Below are 16,367 nucleotides of genomic sequence, written 5' to 3'. Positions count from 1 at the left end.
GGTTAAAACTTCCCCAAGGTACAAATTAATTTTACCCTTTGCCCTTGGAATTTCCACTGCCACCACCCAACTTTAACTGGGTTTACTGGGAAACGTAGTTTGGACATGTCTTTCCCCCAAAAATCCTCCCAACCCTTGCATCCCACTTCCTGGGGGAGGTTTGGTAAAAATCCCCACCAATTTGCATAGGTGACCACAGACCCAAACCCTTGGATCTGAGAACAATGAAAAAGCATTCAGTTTTCTTACAAGAAGACTTTTAATAGAAGTAAAGGAATCACCTCTAAAATCAGGATGGTAGATACCTTACAGGGTAATTAGATTCAAAACATAGAGAATCCCTCTAGGCAAAACCTTAAGTTACAAAAAAGACACACAGACAGGAATAGTCATTCTATTCAGCACAGTTCTTTTCTCAGCCATTTAAAGAAATCATAATCTAACACATACCTAGCTAGATTACTTACTAAAAGTTCTAAGACTCCATTCCTGTTCTGTCCCTGGCAAAAGCAGCATACAGGCAGACCCAGACCCTTTGTTTCTCTCCCTCCTCCCAGCTTTTGAAAGTATCTTGTCTCCTCATTGGTCATTTTGGTCAGGTGCCAGCGAGGTTACCTTTAGCTTCTTAACCCTTTACAGGTGAGAGGATTTTTCCTCTGGCCAGGAGGGATTTTAAAGGGGTTTACCCTTCCCTTTATATTTATGACACGCCCCCCAAATCTCAGCTAGGGTGAAACGCTGGCTGGGATTTCTTCCTGGAGCTCTAGGAAAAACAGAGTTAATAAGACACATGCATCTCTAAATATACTACCAAGTACATAAAGACTAACAATATTTTCCACATCTCAAGGACGATTTTAACCAGTTGATTCTGGGAAACTTTCATGGGAGAGTGCATCAGCCACTTTGTTAGAAGCTCCTGAGATGTGTTGGATGTCGAAATCAAAATCTTGGAGAGCTAAACTCCACCGAATAAGTTTTTTGTTATTTCCCGTGGCAGTATGAAGCCACTGTAGTGCAGCATGGTAGGTTTGCAGATGGAAACGCCGTCCCCAAACATATGGGCGTAGCTTTTCCAGGGCATAGACAATGGTGTAACATTCTTTTTCACTGACTGACCAGTTGCTTTCCCTCTCAGACAGTTTTTTGCTGAGAAACACTATAGGGTGGAATTCTTGATCAGGTCCTTTCTGCATTAAAACTGCTCCCACACCACGCTCGGACGCATCTGTGGTTTGTCAAAGTCTGGGGCCCTTAGCACAGGGTCAGACATGAGTGTCGCTTTAAGCTGGTTAAAGGCCTTCTGACACTCTTCGATCCACTGAACGGCATTTGGCCTTTTCTTTTTGGTTAGGTCTGTCAGTGGGGCGGCGATTTGCCTGTATTGTGGTACAAATCGTGTGTAATAACCGGCCAAGCCTAAGAAGGATTGAACCTGTTTCTTTGACTTTGGAACAAGCCACTTTTGGATAGCATCCACTTTGGCCTGTAGGGGGCTGATAGTTCCTTGACCCACCTGGTGTCCAAGGTAAGTCACTCTGTTTAGGCCTATTTGACACTTCTTAGCCTTAACAGTTAGTCCTGCCTCCCTCATGCGCTCAAGGACTTTTTGTAGATGTTCCACGTGTTCTGCCCAGGAATCCGAAAATATGGCCACATCGTCAAGGTAGGCGACTGCATATTCTCCTAATCCCGCTAGGAGACCATCTACAAGTCTTTGGAAGGTGGTGGGTGAATTTCGCAGCCCGAAAGGGAGTACATTAAATTCATACAGCCCGAGATGTGTGGTGAAGACTGACCTTTCCTTGGCGGATTCATCTAGCGGTACTTGCCAGTACCCCTTGGTTAAGTCCAAGGTAGAGATGAACTGGGCCCATCCCAGTTTCTCTAATAGTTCATCTGTGCGTGGCATTGGATAGTTGTCTGGGCGAGTTACAGCATTTAGTTTACGGTAGTCCACGCAAAAACGTATCTCCCCATCTGGTTTGGGAACTAGAACCACTGGAGGTGCTCATGCACTTCCAGGGGGCGGATTACACCCATCTGTAACATATCCTGGATCTCCCAGTCTATAGCAGTTTTAGCTTGAGGAGACACCTGGTAAGGTTGAACTTTAATTGGGTGAGCATTACCTGTGTCAATGGAGTGGTATGCCCGTTCAGTCAGTCCTGGGGTGGTTGAGAACATTGGCGCGTAGCTAGTGCACAGCTCCTGGATCTGCTGTCGCTGCATACGCCCAAGGGTCATGGAGAGGTTCACCTCTTCCACACCACCAGCACTTTTCCCTTCGCAGTAGACACCTTCAGGCCACTCAGCATCGTCTCCTCCCTGGGCTGTAAACTGACAAACCTTTAATTCTCTGGAATAAAAGGGCTTTAGAGAATTAATATGGTACACCTTAGGCTTTCGGTTGGAGGTGGGGAATGCTATGAGATAATTAACAGCTCCCAGGCGCTCCTGGACCGTGAATGGTCCTTCCCACGATGCTTCCATTTTATGGGCCTGGAGCGCCTTTAAGACCATGACCTGGTCTCCTACTTTGAAGGAACGCTCTCTGGCATGTTTATCATACCAGGCTTTTTGCTCTTTTTGAGCATCCTGTAAGTTTTCTTTAGCAAGGGCTAAAGAGGTTCGGAGGGTGTTTTGTAAGTTGGTTACAAAGTCCAGAATGTTAGTTCCTGGAGAAGGTGTAAATCCCTCCCATTGCTGCTTCACCAACTGCAATGGCCCCTTAACCTCACGGCCATATACAAGTTCAAATGGGGAAAACCCTAAACTGGGATGTGGTACAGCTCTGTAGGCAAAGAGCAACTGCTGCAACACTAGGTCCCAATCATTGGAGTGCTCATTTACGAATTTACGTATCATGGCCCCCAAAGTTCCATTAAACTTCTCCACCATGCCATTTGTTTGATGGGGGTAAGGAGTGGCAACCAAGTGATTTACCCCATGAGCTTCCCAAAGGTTTTCCATAGTTCCTGCCAGGAAATTAGTCCCTGCATCTGTGAGGATGTTGGAGGGCCAACCTACCCTGGCAAAAATGTCTGCTAGTGCCTGGCACACACTTTTAGCCCTGGTGTTGCTTAGAACTACTGCTTCCGGCCATCGGGTGGCAAAATCCATGAAAGTCAGTATGTACTGCTTTCCTCTGGGTGTCTTTTTTGGAAAAGGACCCAGAATATCCACAGCTACTCGCTGAAATGGAACTTCAATGATGGGGAGTGGCTGGAGAGGGGCTTTGACTTGGTCTTGGGGTTTTCCCACTCTTAGGCATACTTCACAAGACCGGACATAGGTAGAAACATCCTTGCCCATTCCCTCCCAGTGGAATGACCCCCCCAAATGGATTTTGGTCCTGTTCACTCCAGCATGGCCACTAGGGTGATCGTGGGCTAAGCTCAAAAGCTTGGCCCGGTATTTAGTTGGAACTACCAACTGTCTCTGAGGATGCCAGTCTTCCTGGTGTCCACCAGAAAGAGTTTCCTTGTATAAAAGTCCTCTTTCTACAACAAACCTGGATCAATTAGAAGAGCTGAGAGGCGGTGGTTTGCTCCGTGCCGCCGCCCAAGCTCTCTGGAGGCTTCCATCTGCTTCCTGTTCGGTCTGAAACTGTTCCCTTGATGCTGGAAACATCAGTTCCTCATTGGATTGTGGACCTATGCTTGGTCCCTCTGGAAGCGATGTAGGGGATGGGGCTGTTTCCGTTGACTGTGAACCGCTCTTCGCTGGGACACTCTGTTGGGGTTCAGGCTCCGGCTGAGCCTTTTGTGTAGGGTTATGGGCTGCTGCCGGTTCAGGTTCGGTGGGGCCCTCTGGTGTTGAGGTTGCAAGTACTGGATTCAGTGCTGGCAATGGGTCTGATGCTGGTTGTTCCGCTGGTTCCGGTTCTGGGACTGGTTCCGTCTGGGTCTCTGGGACTGGATCCACTACTGCTGTTGCAGACATTGGCCTGGGGTCCGGGTCCATCACCTCTGAGCGGGTCCTGATAGAAGTTTCTGGAACAGAGCTAGGCCTTACGGCTTGTTTAGCCTGGCTGCGGGTGACCATTCCCACCCTCTTGGCCCGCTTCACATGATTGGCCAAGTCTTCCCCCAACAGCATGGGGATGGGATAATCATCATAGACTGCAAAAGTCCACGTTCCTGACTAGCCCTGGTACTGGACAGGCAACTTGGCTGTAGGCAAATCGAAAGAGTTGAACTTGAAGGGTTGAATCGTCACTTGGATCTCTGGATTGATTAAACTGGGGTCCACTAAGGAAGCATGGATCGCTGACACTTGTGCTTCGGTGTCCCTCCATGCAGTGACCTTCTTCCTGCCCACACTCACAGTTTCCCTCCGCTCCAAGGGTATCTGGGAGGTATCTGGGCCTGCGGACCTCTGGTGTGATTCCGATGCAATGAACTGTAATCTGTTGGGGTTCTTGGGGCAGTTGGCCTTTACATGCCCAGCTCGTTACATAAAACATCGTCCAGCTGATGGGTCATTGGGGCGAGGCGGGTTGCTGGAGAACAGGGTGGGTGGGACAATAAGGTGTCTGAAGGGTTCTTTAGGAGGTAGATGGGTTAGGGTTAGGAGGTTAGGCGGCCCCCGGTAATAGGGTGTGGTCTGGGGTTGTCCCTTCTGGTCTCCATTCCAACTGCGACCAGTTTTCTTCTTCTTTGCCACCTCCACCCATCTGGCTCCAATCTCTCCTGCCTCAATTACAGGTTTGGGCTTCCCATCTAGGATGTATCTTTCTATTTCCTCAGGAACACCCTCTAAGAATTGTTCCATTTGCATTAGGAAGGGCAAATTTACTGGAGATTCAACACTTGCTCCTGATATCCAGGCATCCCAATGTTTCACAATGTGGTAGGCATGTCGGGTAAATGACATGTCTGGTTTCCACCTTAGGGCTCTGAACCGCCGACGAGAATGCTCGGGTGTTATCCCCATTCTGACTCTCGCCTTGGATTTAAACAGTTCATACTTGTTCATGTGTTCTTTAGGCATTTCAGCCGCCACCTCAGCTAAGGGTCCACTGAGCTGCGGCCTCAGCTCTACCATGTATTGGTCGGTAGAGATGCTGTACCCAAGGCAGGCCCTTTCGGAGTTTTCTAAGAAGGCCTCCGTATCATCGCCTGCCTTGTAGGTGGGGAACTTTCTGGGATGGGAAGTGGTACCTGGAGAAGGATTGCTAGGGTTTGTTGGTATATTCTGCTCAGCCTTTATCTTCTCCATCTCCTCCACATGCTTCCTCTCTTTTTCCTTCTCCTCCAGTTCTTTGGCCCTTGCCTCCATTTCCCTCCTGTGGGCAACCTCCTGTACCTCCTTCTCCAGCCACATGAGTTCTATCTGTCTTTCATGTTCCTTTTGTTTTTCCTCAGCCTGAAATCTGGCTAATTCCAGCTTTTGTTGAGCCGTGGAATCTGTCATCCTAACCTCTCTGTTTTTAACTAACTTTACTCCCGAGGTTTAGAAATAAACAAACAAAACTTGGCTGTAAAATTTTGCTGTGCTGGAATAGGATACCTATTCTCTGATAGTGATTGTCAGCCTACAGAAAAAGACAATTCCCTTTGTCTCTGCTCTGGCCCCAAATCAAAGCAAAAAACCTCTAACTACTTGGAAACCTGCTTACCAGCAGCCCAAAGAAAAAAAAAATTCCTTTCAAACCTGTGCTCCTTGTAAAAAAAAAAAAAAATTCTATAAAAAACCCCTGCCACTTTTGTCTCCAGGCAAATGGGTAGAACACCCCCCCCCCATTTACTTTTAGGGGAAAAAAAAACTCTGGTTTGTGAAGACTGTGAATTTCCCTGCAGGAGTTAATTACTCTGCCTCCAGGCAAAGAAAACCTGCAATTCACAAAGATAATCCCCTTTTGTCTCTGCTCTGGCCCCAAAGCAGAGAAAAAACTAGCTGCTTTCAGTTGGACCTCCTTTCCGGCAGCTCCAAAGGAAAAAAAATATTTCCTTTTTAAAATCTGTATTTCTGGCTCAAAAAAATCTCAAATTGATCTCAAAATGATTTCAGGTTAATCCCACCACTCTGCCACCATGTCAAGTTCCTCCCCCACTCTGAACTCTAGGGTACAGATGTGGGGACCTCCATGAAAACCTCCTAAGCTTACTTTTACCAGCTTAGGTTAAAACTTCCCCAAGGTACAAATTAATTTTGCCCTTTGCCCTTGGAATTTCCACTGCCACCACCAGACTTTAACTGGGTTTACTGGGAAACGTAGTTTGGACATGTCTTTCCCCCCAAAATCCTCCCAACCCTTGCACCCCACTTCCTGGGGAAGGTTTGGTAAAAATCCTCACCAATTTGCATAGGTGACCACAGACCCAAACCCTTGGATCTGAGAACAATGAAAAAGCATTCAGTTTTCTTACAAGAAGACTTTTAATAGAAGTAAAGGAATCACCTCTAAAATCAGGATGGTAGATACCTTACAGGGTAATTAGATTCAAAACATAGAGAATCCCTCTAGGCAAAACCTTAAGTTACAAAAAAGACACACAGACAGGAATAGTCATTCTATTCAGCACAGTTCTTTTCTCAGCCATTTAAAGAAATCATAATCTAACACATCCAGCTAGATTACTTACTAAAAGTTCTAAGACTCCATTCCTGTTCTGTCCCCAGCAAAAGCAGCATACAGACAGACACAGACCCTTTGTTTCTCTCCCTCTTCCCAGCTTTTGAATGTATCTTGTCTCCTCATTGGTCATTTTGGTCAGATGCCAGCGAGGTTATCTTTAGCTTCTTAACCCTTTACAGGTGAGAGGATTTTTCCTCTGGCCAGGAGGGATTTTAAAGGGGTTTACCCTTCCCTTTATATTTATGACAGGTTCTGACTCTGGCCATGCAGCAGGAAGAGGAAACTGGAGCGGCATCGACCCGCACAGCCTCTTAAAGCCTTGGACATCTCACACAGTGGAGCACAACACACGTGGAGGTCAACAGACACTACCATGAACAGTTCCAGCTCCGGCACATAACACACATGCGCACCTGCGTTTGAAATCCACATAGGGACCATCACTCAAAGAATTATTGTTTCAGGATCTCTGCAATCTAAGGCTTCATTTCTGCACCAGTTTGATGATTTGCACATTTTCATTTCATAATGGCATGTCTGATAACTACCCAATGGGCCAGGTGGCTCTCATATGTCCGTTTAACTATATAATTGAGTACAAATACTGCATGAATTATTTCCTGATCATAGCTGCAAAGAACATCACCAGGTCCACTGCAATGTAATTAAAAGTCAGGCAAGAATGTAGAGGAGCACAGCTCCATGGCGGAACCATGGGGCCACGGAGGCAGAACTGTGGTGTACTAGATAATAGTGCAGAGACTCTGGAAATCTCACAAATACCCCATGCCAGTTTTGCTGTATGGGGGACATCCCCCTCCCACAAATGAACAATTCACAGAGAACCCTGCAATCAGGGACTATGTTTTTCTTGTCCTTGATAAGGGGATAATTTGATCCCAACTCAATTTTACAGAAAGGCATTCCGTGAAGTGAACATAAGCGCTTCCCTTAGGAACCCTGCCCCTGAAGATATACTAGGAATGCCTTCAATATGCTACAAAACATCTCTAACAGGCTGGACTCAATTTTAAAAGGACTTAATTCTGCTAATACAATAACTCATTGTCCTGTCATAGTTCATATTAATCAAAAAGTATTACTGGCAGCAGTAATGAATTTTGCAAACTCTCCCGTCTAAGCTGGTATTGCCTGAAAAATGTGGCATTGTTATGGTGCAAAGAGTAGGAGGCGGAAGATTGAATAAACTGTGCTGTAAAATAGTTTTATATGCCTCTTGCTTTCCCTTTAATTTTCTTTTATCATAATCTATTAATAATCTGGAAGGACACACATAAAACGTGAAGATTCCTGTCCATTGTTTATTTGCCCATCAACTCGGCAAAGGTTTCCAATTAGACAGATTCTGTCAGACAGAAATACAAGAGCACCCGAGAACACATTACAGAACAAGAACACCCACATTAAACAAACAGAGCCATAAAACAAAACAGTGTAAATTAGAAGCAGTTAGCGTAACGAACTGGAATTGTTGCCAAGTGGAAAGATTTGCATTACATATTTATAAAGTACATTCCAATTACATTTCAGCTATTTATTTATTTACTGACTGCCCAATTGTGTGGCAGACCCACAAGGCTAAGAGATAATATGAAAATGCTCCATTCTCAGGATGAAGCCTCGTGCCACATGGCATTCCAGCCACTGACAGCATCCAAATTATTTTTCTTTAGAACACACAGGCCCTGATCCTGCTCTGTGCAATACCTCTGTAAATGACTCATCTGAAGTCAGAGTTATCCAGTGTATGTAAGATCAGACTCAGGCTAAGAGAATTACAGGTAACCAATAATAACAGGGAAGAGCTCAAACAGAGAAAGGTTAGTGCTTTTTAAAGTACCACACTTAACCAAGAGTCACAGATGATATGCCCAATTTATGGAAACTGAACTTTTATTAGCATAAAGTGGGATAATTCAGTGCTTGTCCCTGTAATCCCTCTTCAGGCATATTGTGTATGTGTGTGCATGCGTGCGCTGAAACAAGTGAGATGCCTGAAGAGGGATTACAGGAACAAGCACGGAATATATACTGGTTTCAGAGCAGCAGCCGCGTTAGTCTGTATCTGCAAAAAGAAAAGGAGGACTTGTGGCACCTTAGAGACTAACACATTTATTTGAGCATCATGAGCTACAGCTCACTGCATCCGATGAAGTGAGCTGTAGCTCACAAAAGCTTATGCTCAGATAAATGTGTTAGTCTCTAAGGTGCCACAAGTCCTCCTTTTCTTTTTGAATATATAATGTGTGTGTGTGTGTATACACACACACACACACGTACCTACATTTTGTCCTAGTGGCATAACTTACATACTAATTTACTGGAGTATTTCAGCATCAAGAAGGCTCCCCCCCTATTTAAAAAAAGATTCTAGTAGCACGATCCTGCTCCCATAACATCAACAATGGGAGCAGAAGTGGGCCATACATTAGCACGTACAAAGTACAGAGCCTAGTATGCGTGCATCAGTGTTACTCTGTATGCACACAACTGCAAACACAATGCAGACGGCTTTCAAAATATGGCTCTAAGGAACCATTTTTCATATTTGTAACGTTAGGACCTGGTGAATTGGGCTAAATCCTGTAGGAATTTAAGGTTCTGGCTTTGATTTATAAAGACCTAAATAACATGGGTCCTTTCTACTTGAGAGACCACCTTCGGAGCCTAAATCACTTGGGCGCTCTTGAAAATTTCCTCCCATACCAACATAGTTTTATTGCAAACATTAATGACTTTCAATAACTTCTCAGTCCTGTCAGAGGAAAATCAATTACTTCACATGCTCATGTTGCTGGGGAACAGGATACAGATCATGGGGATTTTCATCTATTACACTATTCCATTTCCAAACATTACACAAAAGGGAACACAATCAATCCAAAACCTACCAACAAATGAAAGAAAAGAAATCAACTGTGTCCAAAGAGAGGACCAAACTCCTCAGCTCTCTTAGTGCACCAACACTGGCTAGTACAAAGCTATTCCTAACCTTTCCACTTCAAGTCAGGTTATATGAAGGACCATACTAACACTAGGATGCTGTAAAAAATTTGCTCTGCACCTCTTTAAGCATCAACTTGCCATGCGTATGACCCTTCCCAGCTGCTACATCTTCTTCTGCCCCAACAAGTCTCATGATCACCATAGTGAATGTTGACATCTTAGCACTCACTACTAGCACAGCAATGTTATTTGTACACTTTCAGCAAAGGAATGGTATAGTAGCCTAGATCCTGCGGTGAGATGCCAGTAGGTAGACAGAGACGCTGCTAGGTATCCTTATGGCACAGGGCTAAAGGAGGCAGGCAAACCAATATTAAAAGACGTTTCTTTACATTTGGCACTATAATCTCCTACGATGCGAGAAACACTGGGTTTGAGACAACATGTGTGTGACAGAGATAACATGGCAGTGGGACAATGTATATGCCTGTTTATTTCTGCACAGAATCTTTCAGATAGGAAGTACCACTAAGCCCTTTGCAGCACACTGAGCACATTCTTAATGAAGAAAATCTAGAGCTCAGTTTGTCTGTGCCAAGCTGGCTCTCTGCCACACATGTAGCACTTCCTCTCCCTGATTGACAACTGGAATGTAGGCAGGCGAATGGCTGCAGGCGCAGCATATCTGTAAGGCCTAAAAACAGAGTTTTTAAAAGTCATCTCCTTTTCCCCAGGCCAAAATGAGGAGGGGGAGAGATGAAGAATAGGTTTCCCTAATCTATTGCAAGTTGCAGTGGGGGAGGTTTAGGTTGGATGTTAGGAAAAACTTTTTCACTAGGAGGGTGGTGAAACACTGGAATGCGTTGCCTAGGGAGGTGGTGGAATCTCCTTCCTTAGAAGTTTTTAAGGTCAGGCTTGACAAAGCCCTGGCTGGGATGATTTAATTGGGGATTGGTCCTGCTTTTGAGCAGGGGGTTGGACTAGATGACCTCCTGAGGTCCCTTCCAACCCTGATATTCTATGATTCTATGATTCTATTGCATTCCTATAGGTATAACTGAACATCTGTGTATGTGTCTTCCCACTCATACATACAGATCCCATATAAAAAGGGAGAAACAGCAGCAATGTAATCCCAAGTGTGGCCTATCAAATACCCGTACCCTCCCAGAATTCCACACTGTCCCTTGCCAGTTAGTCTAAAACAGTGGTTCTTGAACTGTGGTAAGTGGACTGCAATGAAATCATACACAGATTGGTTAAAAAAGACTTTAGGCCTAAAGAACTATCGAACTTGAGTGTCTCCATTTTTCAGTGTCCAACCTGAGACACCTTAAAGTGGCCAGATTTTCAGAAAGTGCTGAACATCCCCCCACTGGAAATCAGGCCTCTTTCAAGGGGCCCATGTTGGGCCCCCAAAATCACTGATCACTTTTGAAAGTTTAGGCGTTGGTCTTTATAATTGGTTCAGTAACTCAAAATATGTACAGTCATGCAGAAAGCCCTATGTTTGATTGTATGGTGCATAATCTATCAGCCCACAGGTGCTTAAGCAGTTCTCTGATAGGAGTTACAGTCCAGCAGGGCTCAGACTTTTGTACTGGTCACCCCTTTCATGCAACAAGCCGCTGAGTGTGACCCCCCTTATAAATTAAAAACACTTTAAAAATATTTAACACCATTATAAATGCTGGAGGTGAAGTGGAGTTGGGGGAGGCTGACAGCTCATGACCCCCCACGGAATAACTTCACACCCCCTGCAGCGTCACAACCTGCAATTTGAGAACCCCTGAGTTACACCTTAAATCCCTTGGGTATTGAAGGATGAAAAGAGCCCCGAAAATAGGTTGACAGATTACAGAACAACAGGCAAAAGGAACGTCCAGTCTGTTAAAGGATACCCTTCACAAAGGAATAGTGGGTGTTCTCCTGCTATCGCAGTAGGCTGGGTCCAGAGTAACTCCACTGAAATCAGAAAGGTTACTCTGGATTTACACCTGTTTTATTGGCCAGAATCTAGCCCTTTGTGTGCATATTCAATGTTTAAAAGGCACCGATCCCTTTAAGGGTGTTGGTGTTACCTTGTTCTCCTCAGGAATGAAGAGGATGTGGAAGGTAGATGCCATGCCCGGTGCTACTTTGTGACCCACATCATTGGGACTGATAACTCTGAAATAAGGAGAACTCTCCAGGATGACTTTCACCAACCGGGGAATCTGTAGGAGACATGTAAAATATAAGATTATGCAATCCACATGGAAGGGCAAAGAGAAAGAAATCATCCTAGTCATCAAATGGGGATATTGATCCTTAGTGCTCCCTAAAGGTTAAGTGCAATTAGTTTATTATAGGGGAAATGGAGAGACATTAAACTTTTTGATGTGTTGAGTTTGAGTTGGCAGTGGGCCATTTATTCTATTCTATGTAGGCTCTTGCACTGTGCTCATCACCATAGTACTGAAGCACCTTCCAGTACCTATTGAACATCTGGGGATAGGTGTGCACGAGCCTGCCCACATCTAAAGGCCCCTCCCTCAGCGTAAGGAGTGGGGCTACCAGACCCAGATCTCAAACAATTCTGGGTGGGGGTGTAGTGGGGCAGCTGCCGCACTCCATGAGAAAAAGGGTTGGAACAGGCCACAGAGGTTGCGCAGACCAGCAGCCAATCAGCAAAGGCCTGTGGAGACCCAATGAAGGCAAGGGAAGAGGTGGCCAATCAGGGCCAGGCTGGGTCCTATATAAAGGCTGCCTAGCAAAGGAGAAGACAGTCTCTCCCTGACTAGCAAGGGAGGAGGACTGGCTCCTGAGGTAAGGAGATAGCACCTTGGACAGAGAAGTGCTGGGCAGGCTTGGAGGAGCAGAGGAGAGCTCTGGCCCAGTTACCTGCCAGGCTGCGGCCCCTGCTAAAAAGGGTTGAGAAGGTGCACGGGGCCAAAGGGGAAGTGGCCCGGGGAAGACAGGCAGACAAGAGGGGAGTGAAGGAGGGCAGAGAGAGGCTGCCACTAGAGGGTCCCTGGGTCGGGACCCAGAGTAGCGGGTGGGCCTGGGTCTCTCCCTTTCCCTCCTTATACTGCACCTGGCCACAGAGGAGTGGGGCCGAGACAGACGGCAACCTGCTCCTGAGGCGAGGGGCTAGACAGTGGGTTTGTGGTTGGTCACTGAGGCAGGTGCAAGCCAAAGGACTGCTATTAACCCCCTGCCTCCCAGAAGGGGGGGAGACTGGAGTAGTGGGCACTGCTGGAGGGCAGTGTCCTGAAAAGAACGCCGCCGAGCGGGGAGCGACACGGTTCCCAAACCAGCAGAGCAGTCGACGGGTGAGACACCACTTGCAGAGGGCACTCTGCAGCTGACGAGCTAATTCCCGGAGCAACCAGCGGGAGACGCCAGCGGTAGTGAGTCCTGACCCCACCACAGTGGGCAACAAATGGTAAGACAGGGATGGGAGTGAGGGTCAAAAGCAGGGAGCCAGAGGGGGACACCTTCCCATAGTGCATTAAGCAACATGATTAACGTTGTGACATGTTGGTTGTTCTCTCATCCTCTCCCCTGGGGTGGAGGGGGAGGGGAGTGTGTGCAGTGGAGTCTTTTACTTTGGTAGGGGTTTTTCTGTTCCAAAGAAAAATGCCACATAATCAGCTGGCCAAGCAAAACGAAGTAAACGATCAAAGAATTCTCAGCATACACATAAGTAACAGGAGCTGTGAGAATAAAGGAGTTCATCTAGGGATGAGGAGCAGAGGGAGAAGGAAGGGAGCAAGACAGCCTTGGGAAGGCACTGACTGACATCAGAAGAGATGAAGGAAGAACCACCCAAGAGTTGACAAAGGAACAGCTGAAGAGAATCAGAGAAGAGTCACAAAAGCCCAAAGAGCAGGAAGCCAGAAGCAGAGAGTTACTGACTGTCCAAAGAAAGGTTGTGGTTACTTGGTTTCCCCTGGGGCATGCCCATCTGTTGATACTGTTCTTTAGGGGGAATGCTACCTTTGTGTATTTCCAGCCTCAGGCTATGTTACTGTTATTGACTTGTATTCCAGTTTCATTATTAAAAACTAGCATGACTTCTTGCAGAAGATTCTGCCGGTTGATCAGTTCATAATCAGACAACAGTTAAAGCTCAGTGGAGCCAAATTCCCAAGTACCTTGTTAACACACAGGAAACCTTGCATGGCATTTTGCAATGAGAGCTGCCCTTCATGATGTCACAATAAAATTGCCCCCCTCACCACGGAGTCCCCTGGGTACGCACCAGCATTGTATATTGCTAATGCTTTTATACGCATTGGGAAGGGTTGAAGGTGTGTGGAATGAAAGATTCCTTTGCAGGTTGCGAGAGGCCGAAGAGGGAGAAAGGAACGGGTTAACTCGACGATTCAGCTAGGCTCGAAGATAAGGAATGAAACTGCCACTCAAGGCCAATGCACACAAACAAGCTCCCTGCTGCTAAACAGCCAAAAGCCTGTTGGCAAGGAGACCTGAACCAGACAGACCTGAAGGGGGTTGCAAAACAAAAAAGATTGCGAAGGCCAGTGAATTGAAAAACAACTGTCTCGCAACCCTGCAGCCCAGTGTGTTTTGGGGAACCTAAGGGAGCCACAGAAGGCGGGTTCGGACTGGTACCGAGAGCACAGGGAACAAAGGGCTCTGGACGAAAATGCCCCTGGAAGAACCCGGGGCTTAAAACCCTCCCAAGAGCTGAAGCAAGTCAGAGATCAACAGCAGACCCTAAATGGCCTGTGCACAGGACAGAACTCTCATCTACCCCTCCCCCATCTTCTTCTTACGTTACACCCAGGCATGGCTAGCCTCTGGTTGTGCGTGTGTGAGTATGAAAGTGGGTTAGGGCTCGGGCACTAATGCTTTCTTCCTTCCTCTGAGTGACCCAGCACTCCCCGCTATTATTTTATTAATAAAGCTTTAAAACTTAGTCACTTGGTGTGCTCCTTCATCACCTCCCCTAACGATCCTGCGGCCTCAGCCTGATCACCTGATGCCTCAGGCAAATTGATAACATACATCTGTCACAATGATACTGGAAGAAAATAGAAAACAAACAGGGGTTTACTGGTACTGGCGCAGCAAGCCTAAAGCATGCAATCTACCGCTGAGAGAAACTCAAATGAAAATTTTTTTTACTAACAAGCTGGGAGAGCTTCACAAATATGCCACAAAATCCAATTCATGCTTTGGAGCATAGGGATTTCTACATGTGATCAGACCAGTAACCAGTCACTGATGGCTACCGTCACTGTAAATGCAGATGATCCAGAATCCTTCAATTATAGCTTGTGGAAGTGAGTTCCAAAGGCTAACTTTAAATTGTGTACAAAAGTCCTGTGTAATCTATTCTCTAATAAAATGAATGTACATAAGCATTTTCTGCAGAACAAACAATGAAAATCTCTCTAAGCACTGCTTAGAAAGAGCCAGAGAAAAAGAAAGCAATTTTACTATGTATAAATAGCAGCAATAAAGATGGACTAAATCATTCCACCTCTGTATTTAAAAGATTAGAGAGGCCACATTCAGAATACTCTATGCCTTTAACTTGATTTTCACAAAGCAGAGCACAGAGTTATAATCACAAGTGCATTGTCTGCAGCTGTCAATTCAGAGATCTGAAAACTAGAGATAAAACGTTCTAAACTAACTGCTGAAGTGTCTTGTTACTTTTATACAATGAAAACTATTTACAAAAACAGTCAAATTAAAACGTAAGGGGATCTTTTGGGGGTTTATTAACAACATCCCTGTGGTATTAAAATTCAGCAGAGATGAGTGTGGAATCTGTTAATGCTACAGTATGTGTCAGGGTCCCTATTACACAAGTGCTGTCCAGTGACTGAGGTCTCACTAGCTTCCAAAACACATTTGTTTTGGAACAGCAACAATTCCACACTGTCTCATTCACACAGTCACTCCCTCCCTCCCATAACGTACACCTCCCCAGTTGCAACTGTACACGTTTATTCATTTTGCTGGGAGCTGCAGAAATATTTATGCAGAAGTTCTTTTCCACTTAAAAAGAAGAGTTAACTCTTTGTCTGCTGGCTGGTATTTGGCAAAGATGAACATCATTTGCTGCCACATCTACATCACTCGGAAGCAGTGCTGTGGCAATGGTATGCCTGTCCTCCAAAGGGCAAGCGTAAGGGAATGCAGCAGAGAAGTGGTCAACGAGGGGAAGTGAGGCAGGGTTTGTTGGAGAAGTGTACACAGGCAGGGTCAACCCAAGTTAAAATTGGGATTATACTGTAGAGCATACAAAATCTCACGAGGAAGCTCCTTCCCTTTTGTTTTGGGAATACATGTGTCATGGCTCAGCCATATTTCCAATATTCCTCCACTACCAAATGAATGTAGCCCTAAGGTCCTCACAGCATCTTTCTCCTCTCCTGGGACACTCTCTAACACTAGTTCCCTTTAGCCTCCTACTACCTCCATAACAGCAGAGCTTCTCATTAGCCATTACTCTCAGGCAGGCTTCATTTCATCCTCTGATTTATCATCTTGTACCATTAGAACCGGAGAAGGATTTGTTTCTTTCCACTCTCTCCTATACACCTTTCCATCCTCTTTGCACCTGACGTTTTATATCTAATATGCCCTTTCCTTGCAGGACCAGATCTCTGATTACTTTTCACACTTTCTTCTTGTTGTTCAGATGTCAAACAAAACCCTGGGGCGTACAATAGTTTCTCCTGGAACACTTTCTAATTCAGATCCCTTTCTTGCTCCTTCTCACTATCTTTTCCCATGGGATTCTTTCCGGCACACACCTCCTTCAAGCAAGCTTATTCTCTGCTGAAATTTCAAGTCC

The 16,367-nt window shown here is 45.7% G+C and overlaps 1 protein-coding gene across 12 annotated transcripts in view; it reads right to left on the bottom strand.

Moving 5' to 3' along the window:
- Positions 1–16,367, bottom strand: part of HYDIN (HYDIN axonemal central pair apparatus protein) — a 451,680-nt gene that overhangs the window by 377,778 nt on the left and 57,535 nt on the right. For 10 of the 12 annotated variants that reach the window (XR_012664515.1, XR_012664516.1, XM_048816820.2 and 7 more), the window contains one exon: positions 11,632–11,766. The exons of 1 other annotated variant lie outside the window; for it this stretch is intronic. Coding sequence is in view for 8 of the 11 variants with exons in the window: in XM_048816820.2 (XP_048672777.2) it covers positions 11,632–11,766 (135 nt within the window). In the remaining 3 variants the exon portion in view is untranslated. Of the gene's footprint in view, positions 1–11,631; positions 11,767–16,367 lie in introns of those variants that run through there. One more of the 12 variants, XM_075118259.1, reaches the window with a different exon arrangement.

The sequence above is a fragment of the Caretta caretta genome, chromosome 12 (genome assembly GCF_965140235.1).
Source record: "Caretta caretta isolate rCarCar2 chromosome 12, rCarCar1.hap1, whole genome shotgun sequence".
NCBI lineage: Eukaryota > Metazoa > Chordata > Testudines > Cheloniidae > Caretta > Caretta caretta.
The sequence above is the reverse complement of the archived record's forward strand: the minus strand, read 5'-3'. Positions and strand labels throughout refer to the sequence as shown.